The following is a 15659-nucleotide window of genomic DNA, read 5'->3' on the forward strand; positions in this document are numbered from 1 at the left end:
CTTAGCCTGAACTTCGACACTAAGGCAAATACTGATTTTTGCAGATTATTGGATTCATCAGCACCTGTGTATATTCAGCTCTTTGTGATGCTGCATAGGTTGGGCAAAGCTGTTGCACCAGAGAGCCAATCCTAGGCTCAGCTTGCCCTTTTAATTCTCTTGTTTCCTCTCCCCGCATCCCTGTGGCTGTCTTGCAGCCCACCCGGACTGCCAGTTCAGCAGCGTCCAGCGGCACAGCGGGGCTCTCTGGCTCGGCCTCAGCGTCGGCAGGAGAGATGAGCAGCAGCGAGCCAAGCACACCTGCACAGACACCTCTGGCTGCACCTGTTGTTCCAACCCCGTCTCTGACTTCTCCAGTGGCTCCTCCAGTAGTCCCGTCACCAACCAAGGTAAGCAGGCACCTTTGCCCCGGCTTGCTCCAGGGACTGCTTCTCACTGTCGTTTTGGAACGTGCGGGCTCTGCTTCGCAGTGCTTTCTGGAGCTTCTCCGCTTGATTCCTGGGCAACAAGTGGGCAGTGCGGCCCCAGGAGGGCCCGTTGCCCTCAAAAGCTGCAGCCACCGCCTCTGGATGCCCATGTGCACACGCCGCTCATTAGAGTAAGCCTTTGATCTTGCTGAGGTCTGCTGCTCCTTTGCTGCCATGTCATCTTGACACTGGCTGAAAGGGAGACGTGATGATGGTGCCCAGTTTGCCCAGGAGCTGCTGGGCTTGCCGATGTTTGTGTTACTGTCTCTGCTGTTTCATAGGGACATGGAAAGCACTATTCTATTGTTCACAGGCTCCCTCATAACAATGCTCCGAAGCACGGCAGCGTTATTCCCACTTGACAGGTGGGCAGATGAGAGGAAGCAGTGATGGAGCTGTCAGTTAGTTTGTAGCAACAGAGGGGCTGCCAGGAGTAGCCCTCTGTCCAGTGGGCTCTGCTGGTGCTCTGTCATAGAGGTTCTAGGGGTGGAACCAAACCATGCCCTCCGGAAACCAGCCCTCCCCTTCCTGACATTGGCTGGGTGGTGGGGAGAAGGGCTTTCATAGGTGAAGATTACCTCTGCTTTCCAGCAGTCATGGACATGTGCTCTGGAGCATGCGAACACTGGAATAACATTAGCATCATCATCAGGCAAAAATATCTCACTGGAAATTTGGGATAATATTTGAAGGAAAATCATAATCTTTCTTTGAACATGACACTGAGAGAATATTGTGATAAAATTATGTCAAGATGGTATTTAGTGCCAGTTTTTATAAACAAAATAAATAAAAATACTCCCCTATTTGATGAAAGTGTAAAGACAATATGGGAGATTATTTTTTATCTACAGTGGAAATGTTCCACCCCTCTACTCAGCACTGGTTAGGCCTCATCTGGAGTACTGTGTCCAGTTCTGGGCGCCACACTTTAAGAAGGATGCAGACAAATGAGAGGGTTTAGAGGAGGGCAACGAAGATGATCAGGGGACTAGAAACAAAGCCCTATGAGGAGAGACTGAAAGAACATGGGCATGTTTAGCCTAGAGAAGAGAAGACTGAGGGGAGATATGATAGCGCTCTTCAAGTACTTGAAAGGTTGTCACAGAGAGGAAGGCCAGCATCTCTTCTCGATCATGCCAGAGTGCAGGACACAGAATCATGGGGTCAAGTTACAAGGAAGCCAGATTTTGACTGAACATCAGGAAAAACCTCCTGACTATTAGAGCAATACGACAATGGAACCAATTCCCTAGGGAGGTAGTGGGCTCTCCCACACTGGAGGCATTCAAGACAAGGCTGGATGGCCTTCTGTCAGGGATGCTTTGACTTGGATTCCTTCATTGAGCAGAGGGAGGGACTCAGTGGTCTTATAGGCCCCTTCCAACCCTACTATTCTATGAGTCTTTACTTCAAAAATACTGGAGAAGAAAGAAACTTCTTTTAGCAAAAGTTTTAAGTTATGAAATGCCTTTAGACCCAGTAATTTTTCTTTTGAACTTTTTTGAGGCGTCAGTAGTTCAAGAGCATGAGGAATTAGTGTCTCACATATTTGCTGCAGCTAGGATATTGTATGCGAAGAACTGGAGATCTCAAAAACATCCCTCTGTAAAAGAATGGTACAATAAAATGTGGGACCTAGCAGTGATGGCTAAATTAACTCATTATATTAGAACAGAAGAAATAGAGAAATGGAATACCTTTAAAGAAGAGTTGAAAGTTTTTATTGATTACTCTAAAAATAATTTAATATATCCCAATGTGAAATACTATTTTTATGTCCTTGAAAGATTTATGTTAACAAATATGAAAACAAAAAAGGACACATATAAGAAGTGGAAAGAAGGCCAAGCAACAAAGGAAGAGTACAGGCAGGTAGCACAGAACTGCAGGGATGGCGTCAGGAGGGCTAAAGCTGAGAACGAGCTGAGGGGCTAGCGAGGGATGCTAAAAACAACAAAAAGGCTTTCTTCAGCTACGCGCATAGTAAAAGGCAAAGGAAAGAAATGGTGGTTCAGCTATTAAATAAGGATGGCAAAATGATAACAGATGACAAAGAAAAGACAGAAGTGCTCAATTCCTACTTTCGCTCAGTCTTCTCCCAAAAGAGGGTCTATGACCCCACTGGCAAAGGTGAAGTACAGGCTGAAGGGGCAGGAGTGCAGCTTGAGATCGATAGGCATATGGTCAAAGAACACCTAATGACTTTGAATGAGTTCAAATCTCCAGGGCTAGATGAACTGCATCCTAGAGTAATAAAGGAACTGGCAGAAGAACTCTCGGAGCCGCTGTCTATTCTCTTGGAGAAATCATGGAGGACGAGTGAAGTGCCAGATGACTGGAGGAGGGCTAGTGTTGTCCCTATCTTCAAAAAGGGTAAAAAGGAGGATCCTGGGAACTACAGATCAGTCAGTCTGACATCAATCCCTGGGAAAATTCTGCAGCAGATCATAAAGCAATCCCTCTGTAAGCACCTTGACAACAAGGCAGTGATGACTCGAAGCCAACATGGATTTGTCAAGAACAAGTCCTGCCAGATCTCATTTTTTGATCAAGTAACTTCCCTTGTGGACCGTGGGAACGCTGTAGACATAATATACCTCGACTTCAGCAAAGCTTTCAACAAAGTGCCCCATGATCTCCTGATGAGCAAACTAGCTCAAAGTGAGCTAGATGAAACAACGATCCGGTGGATCCACAGTTGGCTACAGAATTGGACTCAAAGAGTGCTTATCAATGGGACCTTCTCAAACTGGGGAGAGGTAACGAGTGGGGTACCGCAGGGCTTAATCCTGGGCCCAGTGCTTTTCAACATTTGTATTAATGCCTTGGATGAGGAGGTGCAGGGAATGCTGATCAGATTTGCAGATGACACAAAATTGGGTGGGATAGCTAATATTTTGGAAGACAGAAACAAAATTCAAAGTGATCTGGATAGACTGGAGCGCTGGGCAGAAAACAACAGAATGACATTGAATAGGGATAAATGCCAAATTCTGCACCTAGGAAAAAGAAACCAAATGTGCAGTTAAAAGATGGGGGATACGTGGCTCAACCACACTACAAGCGAGAAGGATCTTGGAATTGTTGTCGATCACAAGCTGAATATGAGCCAACAATGTGATGTGGCTGCAAAAAAGGCCAATGCTCTTTTGGGCTGCATTAATAGAAGCATCGCTTCCAAATCCCAGGAAGTACTAGTTCCCCTCTACTCAGCACTGGTTAGGCCTCATCTGGAGTACTTTGTCCAGTTCTGAGTACCACACTTTAAGAAGGATGCAGACAAACTGGAGAGGGTTCATAGGAGGGCAACAGGGATGATCAGGGGACTGGAAACAAAGCCCTATGAGGAGAGACTGAAGGAACTGGGCATGTTTAGCCTTGAGAAGAGAAAGCTGAGGGGAGATATGATAGCACTCTTCAAGTACTTGAAACATTGTCACAGGGAAGAAGGCCAGGATCTCTTCTCGATCATCCCAGAGTGCAGGACACGGAATAATGGGCTCAAGTTACAGGAAGCCCAATTCCAGCTGAATATCAGGAAAACCCTCCTGACTGTCAGAGCAATACGACAATGGAACCCATTCCCTAGGGAGGTGGTGGGCTCTCCCACACTGGAGGCTGTCAAGACGAGGCTGGACAGCCACCTGTCAGGGATGCTCTGACTTGGGTTCCTGCATTGAGCAGAGGGTTGGACTCGATGGCCTTGTAGGCCCCTTCCAACCCTACTATTCTATGATTCTATGATATGGTATATATTTTGTAATGTTTTCCCCCTCATATTTCATTTAAGTTTATTCTTGTAACGGAATTTACTCTGAGAATACTGGAAGGAGATTTCTCTTCATATTGTATAATATAGTACAATGAATTGACATTATTTGCTTATTTTTAAGTACAGTTAAAACTTTTCTTTAAAAAAATAGCATCATGAATTTGCTGGCCTTAACCTGTGATGCTCTACCTGATTACCAGGCATACAAATAAGTATCACTTTCAAAGCATCTGCTAGATCCCCCTAACATTTAGACAAAGTTCTGTGAAATTCTGCGAAGGCACGGCCCTAGAAACCAGCCCAGGAGACGCCTTGGAGGTGAGGAGAAGCACAGCCTAGAGGAACGAGCTGTCATTGCAGCCATTTTTCAGGCTTGCTTTAGAGCCAACCTATATGTTGGGTTAAGCCCATAGCTGGGCATTGCTTGATTCTTTTTTTAAATTTCAGATAGCACCTATGCAGGGCTCAATCAGGATTGGGACTGTGGTGATGGGGCAGTTTCCCTTTCAGTGCAAATAGCAGCTTTTGAGGGCAGATTTCAGGAGGGTGGGGGGTATTGCCCATCTAAGTGTCTCTGTGTCAATTGCACAACTTCTCAGGAAGGAGCTTCTCCCTACCCCCTTTTCCCTCTCTTCTTCTTAAAGCAATGAATTCCTTGCTCTTTATAACCACAAAGTGAAGTGTAATGTTATACCTGGTGCAATCTTGGGACGCAGAGGGTAAGGGTGGCACTTCAGAAGTCATAAGGAAGGGCTTCCATGAGCTGCCCAGCCCTTTCTTCCCCTCCATGGAGTTGCTAATGTGGGGCTCCTCATCCTACAGCTTGACTATTTCCAGTATCCACACATTCTTCTCGTTGCCAAAAAAATTCTGCATGGTTTTCAAAACCTGGAAATTATGCGGAGCAAGGAAAAATAAGGAGGTTTGGTAGATTTCTGCCATTTAGTACAAATCTTGAATTGGAGATAGTTGTATTTGTGTGCTGCAGGGAACATGCATCCCAGGCTGTTGCTGCTCCAAGTAACTTATTTATCTTCAATGGACTTATTTTCAAGTTGCCTTACAACTAAAACAATAAAACTTAGTGTACAATAGTGCTGATAATCATTGATAACCTCGGGCTGTTGTCCCCATTAGCCAAGACCTTGGTGTAAATGAATGTCAATGGATGCTTTGCTATTTGCAGAGAGATCTGGTAGTACAAGGTCCCCTTCGGTGGGTTAAGATATTTGTTTCCTGCTTGGCAGTCCAGGCTGGACTGCAAAGGGAGTTTCACGTCTGCCTGAAAGCAGTGTGCTGGCAGCGACAGCACATAAGAGTGTAAGAAGAGCCCTGCTGGGTCAGACCAAGAGTCCATCTAGTCCAGCATTCTGTTCACACAGTGGCCAACCAGCTGTCGACCAAGGATCCACAAGCAGGACTTGAGTGCAACAGCACCCTTCTGCCCATGTTCCCCAGCAACTGGTGCACATAGGCATACTGCCTCTGATACTGGAGGTAGCATAGAGCCATCAGGACTAGTAGCTGTTGATAGCCTTCTCCTCCATGAATTTTTCTAACCCCCTTTTAAAAGCTATCCAAGGTGGTGGCCATCACTACATCTTGTGGAAGTGAGTTTCATAATTTAACTATACTCTGTATGAAGTATTTCCTTTTATCTGTCCTGAATCTCCCAGTCGGCTCCATGGGATGACCCATTGAGATCTAGTATTATGAGAGCACCTTTTTCTTTGTCTTTCAGGAGGAGGAGAATTTGCGTGGTCAGGTGCGAGATCTAGAGGAAAAACTGGAGACCCTCAAGATGAAGCGGAATGAAGACAAGGCCAAGCTGAAAGAGCTAGAGAAGTACAAGATCCAGTTGGAGCAGGTCCAGGAGTGGAAGAGTAAAATGCAAGAGCAGCAGGCTGAACTCCAGAAGCGCCTGAAGGAAGCTAAAAAGGTGAGCTGTCAGCGGATGGGCAGCTCAGACAGGAAGTCGCAAAGCATTCTGGCAACAGGCAGAGCATGGGGGCGGGTGTACATCCAAGGAGTGGGCCTTGGTCTTGTATGACAGCCCATATGCCTGGGAAGTTGCCTGCCTCTTTGGGTCCTGTTCAGTGGGTGTTTCCCTGTTCTCTTAGAACATGGTAGTTTCCTAGCAGCCCATAGACAAGAGTCCAGGGTCCCCCCAGCTCCCCTCAGATTTGGACTTCAGCTCAGACTGCTGGATGCATTCCCTCCCCTCCACTGTTCAGAGGCCCTTTCCCAAATCTGATTTGGCCCGTCAGCCTAAGATCTTGGATCAGTTGCCATTGGTAGCTACCAGATAAGGCAGGGGCAGGCAGCGTGTGGCCTCCCAGATGTTTTGGTCTGCACCACCCCTCCTCCTTCACCATTGGCTGTGCTGGCTAGGGCCGGCGGCACTCCAGGCCAAAGCATTTGGAGGGCCACAAATTGCCCACCCCGAGATACAGCCCCTCCAAGAGGGCTGGGCGCCAGGTGTGGCTCCAGGAGGAAGGTCGTGTGACTGACCCTCCCCTCCACTGAACAGGCATGGCTGCCTCCTGTCCCTGCAGGACGCCAAAGAGGCCCTGGAGGCCAAAGAGCGCTACATGGAGGAAATGGCCGACACGGCCGACGCTATTGAGATGGCCACTCTGGACAAGGAGATGGCAGAGGAGCGGGCAGAGTCACTGCAGCAGGAGGTGGACTCCCTGAAGGAGAAGGCGGAGGACCTCACCATGGACCTGGAGATCCTGAAGCATGAGATAGAGGAGAAGGGTGAGAATGTTGGGGGCTCTGGCCACCCTGGCAGCAGGGCAGGTGGGGGATGCTCCGCTCTCCTGGCAGGGCAGCTGGAATGTGTGCATCTTCCTGGGGGGTGGAGTGTGTATGTGAACCTACCAAAGTATCGTGTGACTCTGATGAGCGTGGTCACTTTTTCTCCCTCTCTCCTAATGCTGGAACCCAGTGGGGTCACCCCGTGAAGCTGACTGGTGGGGGATTCAGGACAGATACAAGGACATGCACACGCACGTGTGCACAGGCAAACCCCCCCACAGACACAAACGAACATGCCTTCGGGTTGCTAACTGACCAGGATGAATGACCTTGACTTGCCCTTCTTAGGCAGTGAATACTTCTTCACAAAGCGCAGAGTTAAACTATCGAACTCAGTTCCACAAGATGTCGTGGGGCCACCATTTTGGCTGGCTTTAAAAGAGGATCAGACAAATTCCTGGAGGAGAAGGCTAGCAATGGCTACTATTCCTGATGGCTCTGTGCTACCTCCAGTATCAGAGGCAGTCTGCCAATGTACTCCAGTTGCTGGGGAACACGAGCAGGAGGGTGCTGTTGCACTCATGTCCTACTTGTGGGCATCCCATTGGGGCATCTGGTTGGCCACTGTTGGAACAGAATGCTGGAGTAAACAGGCCTCTGATCTGATCCAGTTTCAGGGCTCTTCTTATGTCCTTACATTGTAACTAAGCCTGTCCTCCACCCTGAGCAGCAGCCAGAGAAGAGCCTAGTCACAAGGCTAGGTAACGAGGCTGCAGTGATAGGGGAGGCTCTGCCCTCCTGAGCATGGCTTGCATCCAGCATAGTTAGGCAGCTGGCGTGGGGATACCTGTAGACCGGGGGTGGGGGTCAGTGCTGCCTGCTGAGCCAGAGGTCAACCATGCTTCGCGTTCACAGTGTGGCTTGCTGGTAACCAAGTTGCACTGTGCATCCTGAAGAGCCTTTGTGTGTCACTGTCCACCTCTCTAGGTTCAGATGGTGCTGCCTCCAGCTACCACGTCAAGCAGCTAGAAGAGCAGAATGCCCGTCTGAAGGAGGCACTCGTGAGGTAGGAAGACGCACATGCCTTCCTTGGAGACAGCGCCCCCAGAGGCAGCTCCCTGCGCTGCTCTTCCAGCGTGTAGGATCTGGTCTGCCTGCTTTGGTCTGTTTCTGTTGAGGAAGAAAAATGGCCTGGTCCCAGAGAAGCTGCTTCCTTCTGAATAGTTCCCAGGCTCCTCCAGAGGCGGTTTGAGTATAGGGAGAGGGAGAGGCTCTGCCTTTCATTCCCTCCCTCCCCACGCAAGAAGCAGTCTCCTTCCCCAGCTGGCTTGGGAGGCCCTCCTGTTCTGTGGAGGGAAGATTGCTGCTGGGGGCCCAGTGAGTGACGCTGAGCACACTTTTGCCTTGAAAGGATGCGGGACCTGTCTGCCTCAGAGAAGCAAGAGCACGTGAAACTTCAGAAGCACATGGAGAAGAAGAATGTGGAGCTGGAGTCCCTGCGCCAGCAGAAAGAGAAGCTGCAGGAGGAGCTGAAACAGGCAGAAAGGACCATTGATGAACTGAAGGAGCAGGTGACTTGGGCCAGTAGGGGCTGGAACAGGCTGGGCAATCCTAGCTGGCCATCCTGCCTTCAGACAAGGGGTTAATCTGGAATGGCTAATCTGGAATGCGTCTGCTCACTCCTTATGAGGTAGCCACACATCCTGTCCAGCTTGGTGCCCTTGTTCAAGAGGGGCTGGAGAAAAGAAGGCTCCATCTCCCTGCACAAGACCATCTTCCCTTGAAGGGCACTCTGGTTCAGGGATTAATTGAGAAAGCCTCTACTAAGGCTGCTGCCCCTTTGCCCCCTCACCCCAGCTGCTTCGCCTTGCCCAAGCCACTCGACGGCAGAAATCCTGGCGCTCAATGCTGCAGCTGCCTGAATGCGTACTTTTGAAAGAGGAGAAATAGAGAAAGGAGTTAGAGAAACTGTTGAAGGAAGGGTTCTAGGAGAGTAAATAAAAACGTGTTTTTAAAAGTAGTTCCTTTATTAAATAAAGCTTATTGAGTGCACAGTTTCCATGTTCTGATAATGAAAAAAAAAAGTCTAAGCTGTTTTATAGCAGCTTCAGTCTCTTAACATCTGTTTTAGGGCATGTACGTGCTTCCCCAACCAATCGCCCTCTTGTTTTGTGGCTGCCTTCCTCTGCATGCCTTGTTCTAAAACAAAATTGCGGGGGGGGTGGGTGCTGCTGTTGCCACAACAACAGAACATATGGTGGTGTGGGGGCGTTAAAAATGCCCCAGGGTGGGGTGACAAGGGGCCCGTGGCCGCATTTTGCTCACCCTGATCTAGCAGCAGCTACCGCCTTGGCCAATACACGGTGATCAGACATGATTACTGCCAGCCCATGGGGCAGGGGGGAGTGGAGCAGAGTAGAGTCTGGAGGCTTGATTTTTAAAAACCTGAATGGGAAAAAGGGGGTTGGGAAGAAGAATACTGGTCTGGTGAATTCTACCTTCCCTGCCCACATGACTACGTCACACCCACTAGGTGGACAGAACATAGCATGATGTTTACATGCACAAAGCTCAATACACCTGGTAACATAGAAAGTCCACTGCAATTCTGCATGTGCAGAAGAGCAATGAATGGATAGCATTAGGAGCTGCCCATCTAGAAGCTCTCTGGAACCCCATGCCAAGCTCAGCACTTGAGTTCAGTTGTGGGGCGCAGTAAGAAGGGGGCTGGAGGCAGTGGCAGGCAGTGCACCTCTTGCATGGGGTTCCACTCTGTGTTTCCATGCATTGCTGAGGAGAGAGGCCTCGTGGGCATCCACCAGCGTCGATCAGAATTCCAGCTGACCTTCCCCAATAATGGAAGAATAAAGGAGCAGAAAATACACATCCAGAAAAACCATTTTTGCTTGCCTGCAGATGAAGTGACTGCATGCCATGGGATGATAGCCAGAGGCTCTGTCTTGGTTTCCAGAGATGGACTGTCTCTGCCCTGTTGCCCAGTTGCTGGGATATGGAGGCTGCAGCTTTATAGTTTTATAGATAAAACCACCTGAACCCAGCTTGTTTGAAGTGGGGGCTAAACGTTTGTTCCCGTGTGTGTTTCTTCCAGGTGGATGCTGCTCTGGGGGCTGAGGAGATGGTAGAGACCCTGACTGAGAGGAACCTGGATTTAGAGGAGAAGGTCCGGGAGCTCCGGGAGACAGTGGGAGACTTGGTGAGTGTGATGGGCTGAAGAAGGAGCTCCGTGTGCCACGGTGGAGAGGGACAGACTTGCTCCTGGCAGTCTCCTGACAAGCCTCCTCAGTGCTTCTGGAGGTGGACTGATCACAGGCTCTGGCATATCTGCCTTCTGGCCATGATCGCTGGAGGGACAGGTGCCCTGTGCTGCTTCTGATGTGGAGGATATTTTCCTGATCCACGGAGCAGCTCTGCCTGCACCAGTTCACCTCAAGTGTAAACTGCTTGCTGTTACATCCTCTGCCCACCCCTGAGTTTCTGAAGGCTGCTTTTCTTTGCCCCTTCCAGGAAGCCATGAACGAGATGAACGATGAGCTGCAGGAGAATGCCCGGGAGACAGAGCTGGAGCTGCGGGAGCAGCTGGACATGGCGGCTGCTCGAGTCCGTGAGGCAGAGAAGCATGTGGAGGCAGCGCAAGAGACGGTGGCGGACTACCAGCAGACCATCAAGAAATACCGAGAGCTGACCACACACTTGCAGGTGCTGCTGGGCTTCAAGCCCCAAGCGCGCTCATGCATGCGCGGTCTCTGAGCCTTGGCACTGGAAGAGGATGGCATCTTTGGGCAGTGCTGGGCCATTCTGTCTCTGGTGGAAATGGCCTGGAGTAGCAGGGTTTGCTCACTAGGGGAGGGGCATGAGAGAGGGGCGAGCGCCAGGGTGCAATCCTGAGCCTCCCTTTGGCCCCCAGCTCCGTCCCCACCTCTTCTGCAGCTTGGGAATCATGGCTGCAAAGGTGGGAGGCAGAGTGGCAGAACACCCCCTTGTCCCGGTCACTCTCGGGGGGGGGGGGTGTCCTAGAAGGGGTGGTCTTGGGAACAAAACCCATCATCCCAAGAATCTCAACTTTCACCGCATTTTTTTAAGAGCAAGTTCCTTGCCTTTAAGCTGGGGGGGCAGGATTTTCAGTGCACCCAGCTCTGCATTGTTCTTTGCCACCTTCATAGAACAAATGATGCAATAAGCAAAGACAGGCCACTTTGTCTGATTTACACAGGTTGAAGAATTTGGATGATTTTGGCACATAACTTTAGCGCTGAGTAGACACAGGCCAGCCACAAGGGCCATAGCCTCACCCACCTCCTTCACCAATCAGAAAAACTTTGCCTCTCCTGTAAGACAGCAAGGGAAGAAACGGTTACTGGACAAGAGAGGTGGGGGACTATGCTGAACAAGCAGATGACCCCCCCCCCCCCCCGCTGTTCATTGGTTCCCCTTGAGCCTTCCGTAAGAAAAAAGGGTGCAGAAATAGAGGATGCAGCCAGTGAGTGGGGAAGGGGGCTGGTTTGGCAGCGCAGTCTCTCGTCCTGCATGCTTATCTCCCTCTCCGCCAGTACTTTTGCCAGCCTCCCCCCGCTCCCATCATTTGCCAGGTGACTTGGCACCACAAAATGCCTACACGTACACACACACAGGTTCCAGCTCACCCCTATCCAAGCACATGCTGGATTTGCCTTCCTTCTCCTTGTCCCCCTGTGAGCCAGGTTCTCCTTCTGCTCCTCACTTGGCACTGTTGAGCATATCTGATGTTTGCTGTCTGTGTTCCAGGATGTTAACCGAGAGCTGATGAACCAGCAAGAGGCATCGGTGGAGAGGCAGCAGCAGCCTCCACCTGAAATGTTTGACTTCAAGATTAAATTTGCTGAGACAAAAGCTCATGCCAAGGTATGGTCAGCAGGAGACGTGTGTACAGAAAGGAAGGCGGTGGAGTGGGGGAAGTGGGGAAATTTGCCCAAGGGGGGAGTCAGGGGGATGAAAAGCCCTCATACGGAATATTTTCTTTCAGAATTATGAATGAAATGGAGCAGTGTTTTAAATAATAGTTACAGCCAGTTTCAGTTCATGAAAACTTTCCATTTTCTGCTATCCGCGAAGCTCAGAGTGAAAGTTCAGAAGGTGGAGTCCTGATCGCAATGTGCTCCCTCCAGTCTCAGAGGCAGCCTGCCCCTGTATACCAGTTGCTGGGGAAGACAAGTGGGAGGGGGTGGCCTCACTCGTGTCCTGCTTTTAGGTTTCCCATTGGGAAATCTGGTTGGCCACTGTGTGGTCTGTTCCAGCATGGCTCTTACCTAGAAGCTATGGATTTTCCAGACCCCGGCTCTGGTTAGAGAAGTAAACTTGAATGTAACGCTAGTATTTTGAAAGACAGGTTGCGCTGGATCCAGATTTCAGCCCGTGCAGCTGGGCTGGCAGAGGCAGCTTTCCCCAGCCCCTCCACACACATACACCCACGCGCGTGCGCATGCCACAGCCCCTCCAGCCACTTGAAGATGCTATATAGAAGCTTGGGGGACCCTGCTGAGCGGAATGGGCTGTGGTGTGAGGGAGGAAAGGGGATCCCCCCAAATTGGGCAGAGGCAGCTTCCGTGAGCAGAGCCCTGCCCTCCATGGAAGGCAAATCCTGGGCCCATCCCATTATTTACTGCGGGGGGGGGGGGTACTTGTGGCCCTCCAGATGTTCTGGCCTACAACTCTCCTCATCCCTCATCATTGGCTATGCTGGCTAGGATGTCTGGAAGGCCACAAGTTGACCACCGTTAAATTCTACTAGTGTGGAGCAGGATATCAGTAAAGTATGTTAATACAGGTTTAGGATAGCTAATTAGTGAGACACTTGCAGCCTAATCCCACACATGTGCAGTCAGTCAGTCAGAAGCAAGTCCCACTGAGGTCAGTGTGTAAGTGTTGCTATGACATTTAACGGGATATCCCTGTTTGTTGTTGCTGCTGCTGCTTAATAACACTAATGGGGAGTTTCTCTTTTGAGTATTTACACTGCTCATAAATGGCAAGCCAGGGCACGAATCGGTTCTTCGTCTCAGCTCCACAAGATTAGGCACATGCTGCAAATGGCAGCCCTGGCCTGTAACTATGCCCTGCTCTAGCCCCCATGTGAACCCCACTGGTTTGGATGGGGAAAGAGAAGGCTGCTTGCCATCTCCTGTCAGGCTTTGCAAGGGCCCCACAGAGTGCCCTGAGCAGGTTTAAGGGATTGTGCCACGCTGCTTTCTCTCTTGATGTGTCCTGCCGTCTGCATGATCCAGGACGGTTGAATCTACAGCACGAGATGGAAGTGGGGGGGTCTAGATCTAGAGTGCATGTTTAAAAAGTATCACTAGGGCAAAGGGAAGCTATCTTGGAGTGTGATCACCTGACACTAGCCACAGAGGAGGAGGAGCAGCACCGCTGAGCCTTTGGGGAGAGGTGGGGTGTTCCTGCTCTCCGGTGTCCAGCCAGGGCCTCCTCCCACCCTGCCCAACCCCACGCACGGGGCCTGCAGATTCCTTGTGAGTCTGTGGTGTTGAGAATAGCCCTGAGAGTCGGAAATGCCTGAGCTTCAGTTGGCCGCTGCACACCCCGCAGGCAATTGAGATGGAGCTGCGCCAGATGGAGGTGCACCAGGCCAATCGACATGTCTCCCTTCTCACCGCCTTCATGCCAGACAGCTTCCTGCGGCACGGCGGAGACCACGACTGCCTCCTCGTGCTCTTGCTCATCCCGCGCCTCATATGCAAGGTAGGCGGGCAAGCAGTTGGGGATGCCTGGTTTATAAATGTTTTTTGAACCGATGAAGAATGTTCACAAAAACATTCAAACAGTAAATTATAATGCGTTTCTTACAGACAAATTTGCATTGTCTGAAACTTACTGCCTTAGCTTAAACCATTTTTGTAGGTTTATTTTTTTACTCTACCAACCCAATAACATATATGATGGAACAAAATCCAGAATCTTCAAGTTCCAATACATTTCAGTGTGTTAATAAATCTGTTACTGAATCTTCTTCCCCTTATTCTTACAATGCTAGCTTACTTGGGTATACTGCATTCCAGATTCCCAAGCACCCAAATTCTGTGAAAGGTGGTTCCTGCCTTTTCCAAACATGGCAACTGGTTGCCCTCGCTGCAGGGAGACAATGAATAAGCCTCCAGCCAACCAATAGATTTGGCTGAGCAAACAATGTGCTTCCGGTTTTCCGAAACGCTTCCAGTGGCTCTGATAGCACACTGTGCCCAGTCCTCTCTGCTCTGTGAATGAGAGCTGGCCTCCAGATCTCAGGGAGCTGACGCCAGTCAGAGGAGAGTCTTGGGCTGGCTGGAGCAGTGATGTCACAGTTTATATCCTTGGCGGGTGCCTTGCCTGGCCCTGGTAAAACAGAGCGGGGTGGCCTCTGACTGGTCTTCACCGCACGGGACTCAAGCCAACAGGAAAACAGAGTCGCAGGCGGCTGCAGGGGCTCCGGATGCAGAGTGCTGCTCTCCGGGCCGCCTCTGCCTGTGGCCTGGTGCAGAAGATGCTCCCTGTTCGTAGTCTGCTTTAGGGCAGCAGCAGCAGAAATGTTGGGGTCAGGCCAATTTGGGTACTGGGTCAGCGCAGTGGGGTGGGTGGTGTGCTGAGCCGCTGACAGCTCCTTCCCTTCTGGAACAGGCTGAACTGATCAGCAAGCAGGCCCAGGAGAAATTTGAGCTGAACGAGAGCTGTGCAGAGCGAGCTGGCCTGCGGGGGGCGCCAGGGGAGCAGCTGAGCTTTGCCGCCGGGCTGGTGTATTCCCTCCTCCTGCTGCAAGCGACGCTGCACAAATATGAGCAGTGAGTACTTGTGGCAGTGGGCTCCCGGGGGGCCCTGAAAGGGTCCGTGGGCGTGGGACGCTGGCCTGGCAGCTTGTGCTTCCACCACTCCTACTCCCTCCACCCAGGGCCTTGAGCAAGTGCAACGTGGACATCTACAAGAAGGTGGGAACCCTTTACCCCGAGATGAGCGTGCACGAGAGATCCCTGGACTTCCTGATCGAGCTGCTGCACAAGGACCAGCTGGATGAGACAGTCAATGTAGAGCCGTTGACCAAAGCCATCAAGTACTATCAGGTGAGCGGACAAGGGCTGCCTGGGAAGGGCCGTGTGCTCGTGGCAGACCTCCCAACCACCCGGAGACCACAGTCAGGGAAGCCGGTACAGCTCGTGCCAGTGCTCCAATTGATTGTGTGTGTGTGTGTGTGTGTGTGTGTGTGCGCGCGCGCGCGCGCAGGAGGGGGGGCCTTGATGAGGCCCTAGAGCCTCGCCCCCTGGCTCCACCCCACCCAGCTGTTGCCATAGCATGCCCCTCAGCCCATAGCCTTCTAGAAACAGTAGCTCAGGAGGCCATCACAGACGGTCCCACGCACGCATGTGAGCACTGGGCTGTGCCATATCGATGGGGGAAGCCTGATGCCACAGCGCAGCTCCTGCTCTTGCATATATGCAAGCTGCCCAGACCCAGTTCTCAGTCTGCTTGTTAAAGGAGTCAGGCCTGGGGGCCCTTCATGTTCCTGTTCTAGGAGCACCCACTTGTATTTCCTGCCAGCCTCCTGGTGACGACCAGCTCCATGAAGGGCGAGGCTGGCTGGCACATGAACTGAGCAAGGCCTTCCAGTGCCCACTCGTGGC

General features: G+C 50.9%; 1 protein-coding gene across 12 annotated transcripts in view; it reads left to right on the forward strand.

Moving 5' to 3' along the window:
• The window catches only part of DCTN1 (dynactin subunit 1), a 103543-nt gene that overhangs the window by 79650 nt on the left and 8234 nt on the right, over positions 1-15659 (forward strand). For all 12 annotated transcript variants that reach the window (XM_084855190.1, XM_084855193.1, XM_084855194.1 and 9 more), the window contains 11 exons: positions 198-389; positions 5984-6181; positions 6798-7002; positions 7990-8068; positions 8414-8573; positions 10112-10216; positions 10528-10719; positions 11785-11901; positions 13600-13752; positions 14665-14825; positions 14933-15101. In XM_084855190.1, coding sequence (XP_084711316.1) covers positions 198-389; positions 5984-6181; positions 6798-7002; positions 7990-8068; positions 8414-8573; positions 10112-10216; positions 10528-10719; positions 11785-11901; positions 13600-13752; positions 14665-14825; positions 14933-15101 — 1731 coding nt within the window. The remainder of the gene's footprint in view (positions 1-197; positions 390-5983; positions 6182-6797; positions 7003-7989; positions 8069-8413; positions 8574-10111; positions 10217-10527; positions 10720-11784; positions 11902-13599; positions 13753-14664; positions 14826-14932; positions 15102-15659) is intronic.

The sequence above is a fragment of the Heloderma suspectum genome, chromosome 5, assembly GCF_057233095.1.
Source record: "Heloderma suspectum isolate Gila_16-S chromosome 5, 16-S_ref, whole genome shotgun sequence".
Lineage (NCBI taxonomy): Eukaryota > Metazoa > Chordata > Lepidosauria > Squamata > Helodermatidae > Heloderma > Heloderma suspectum.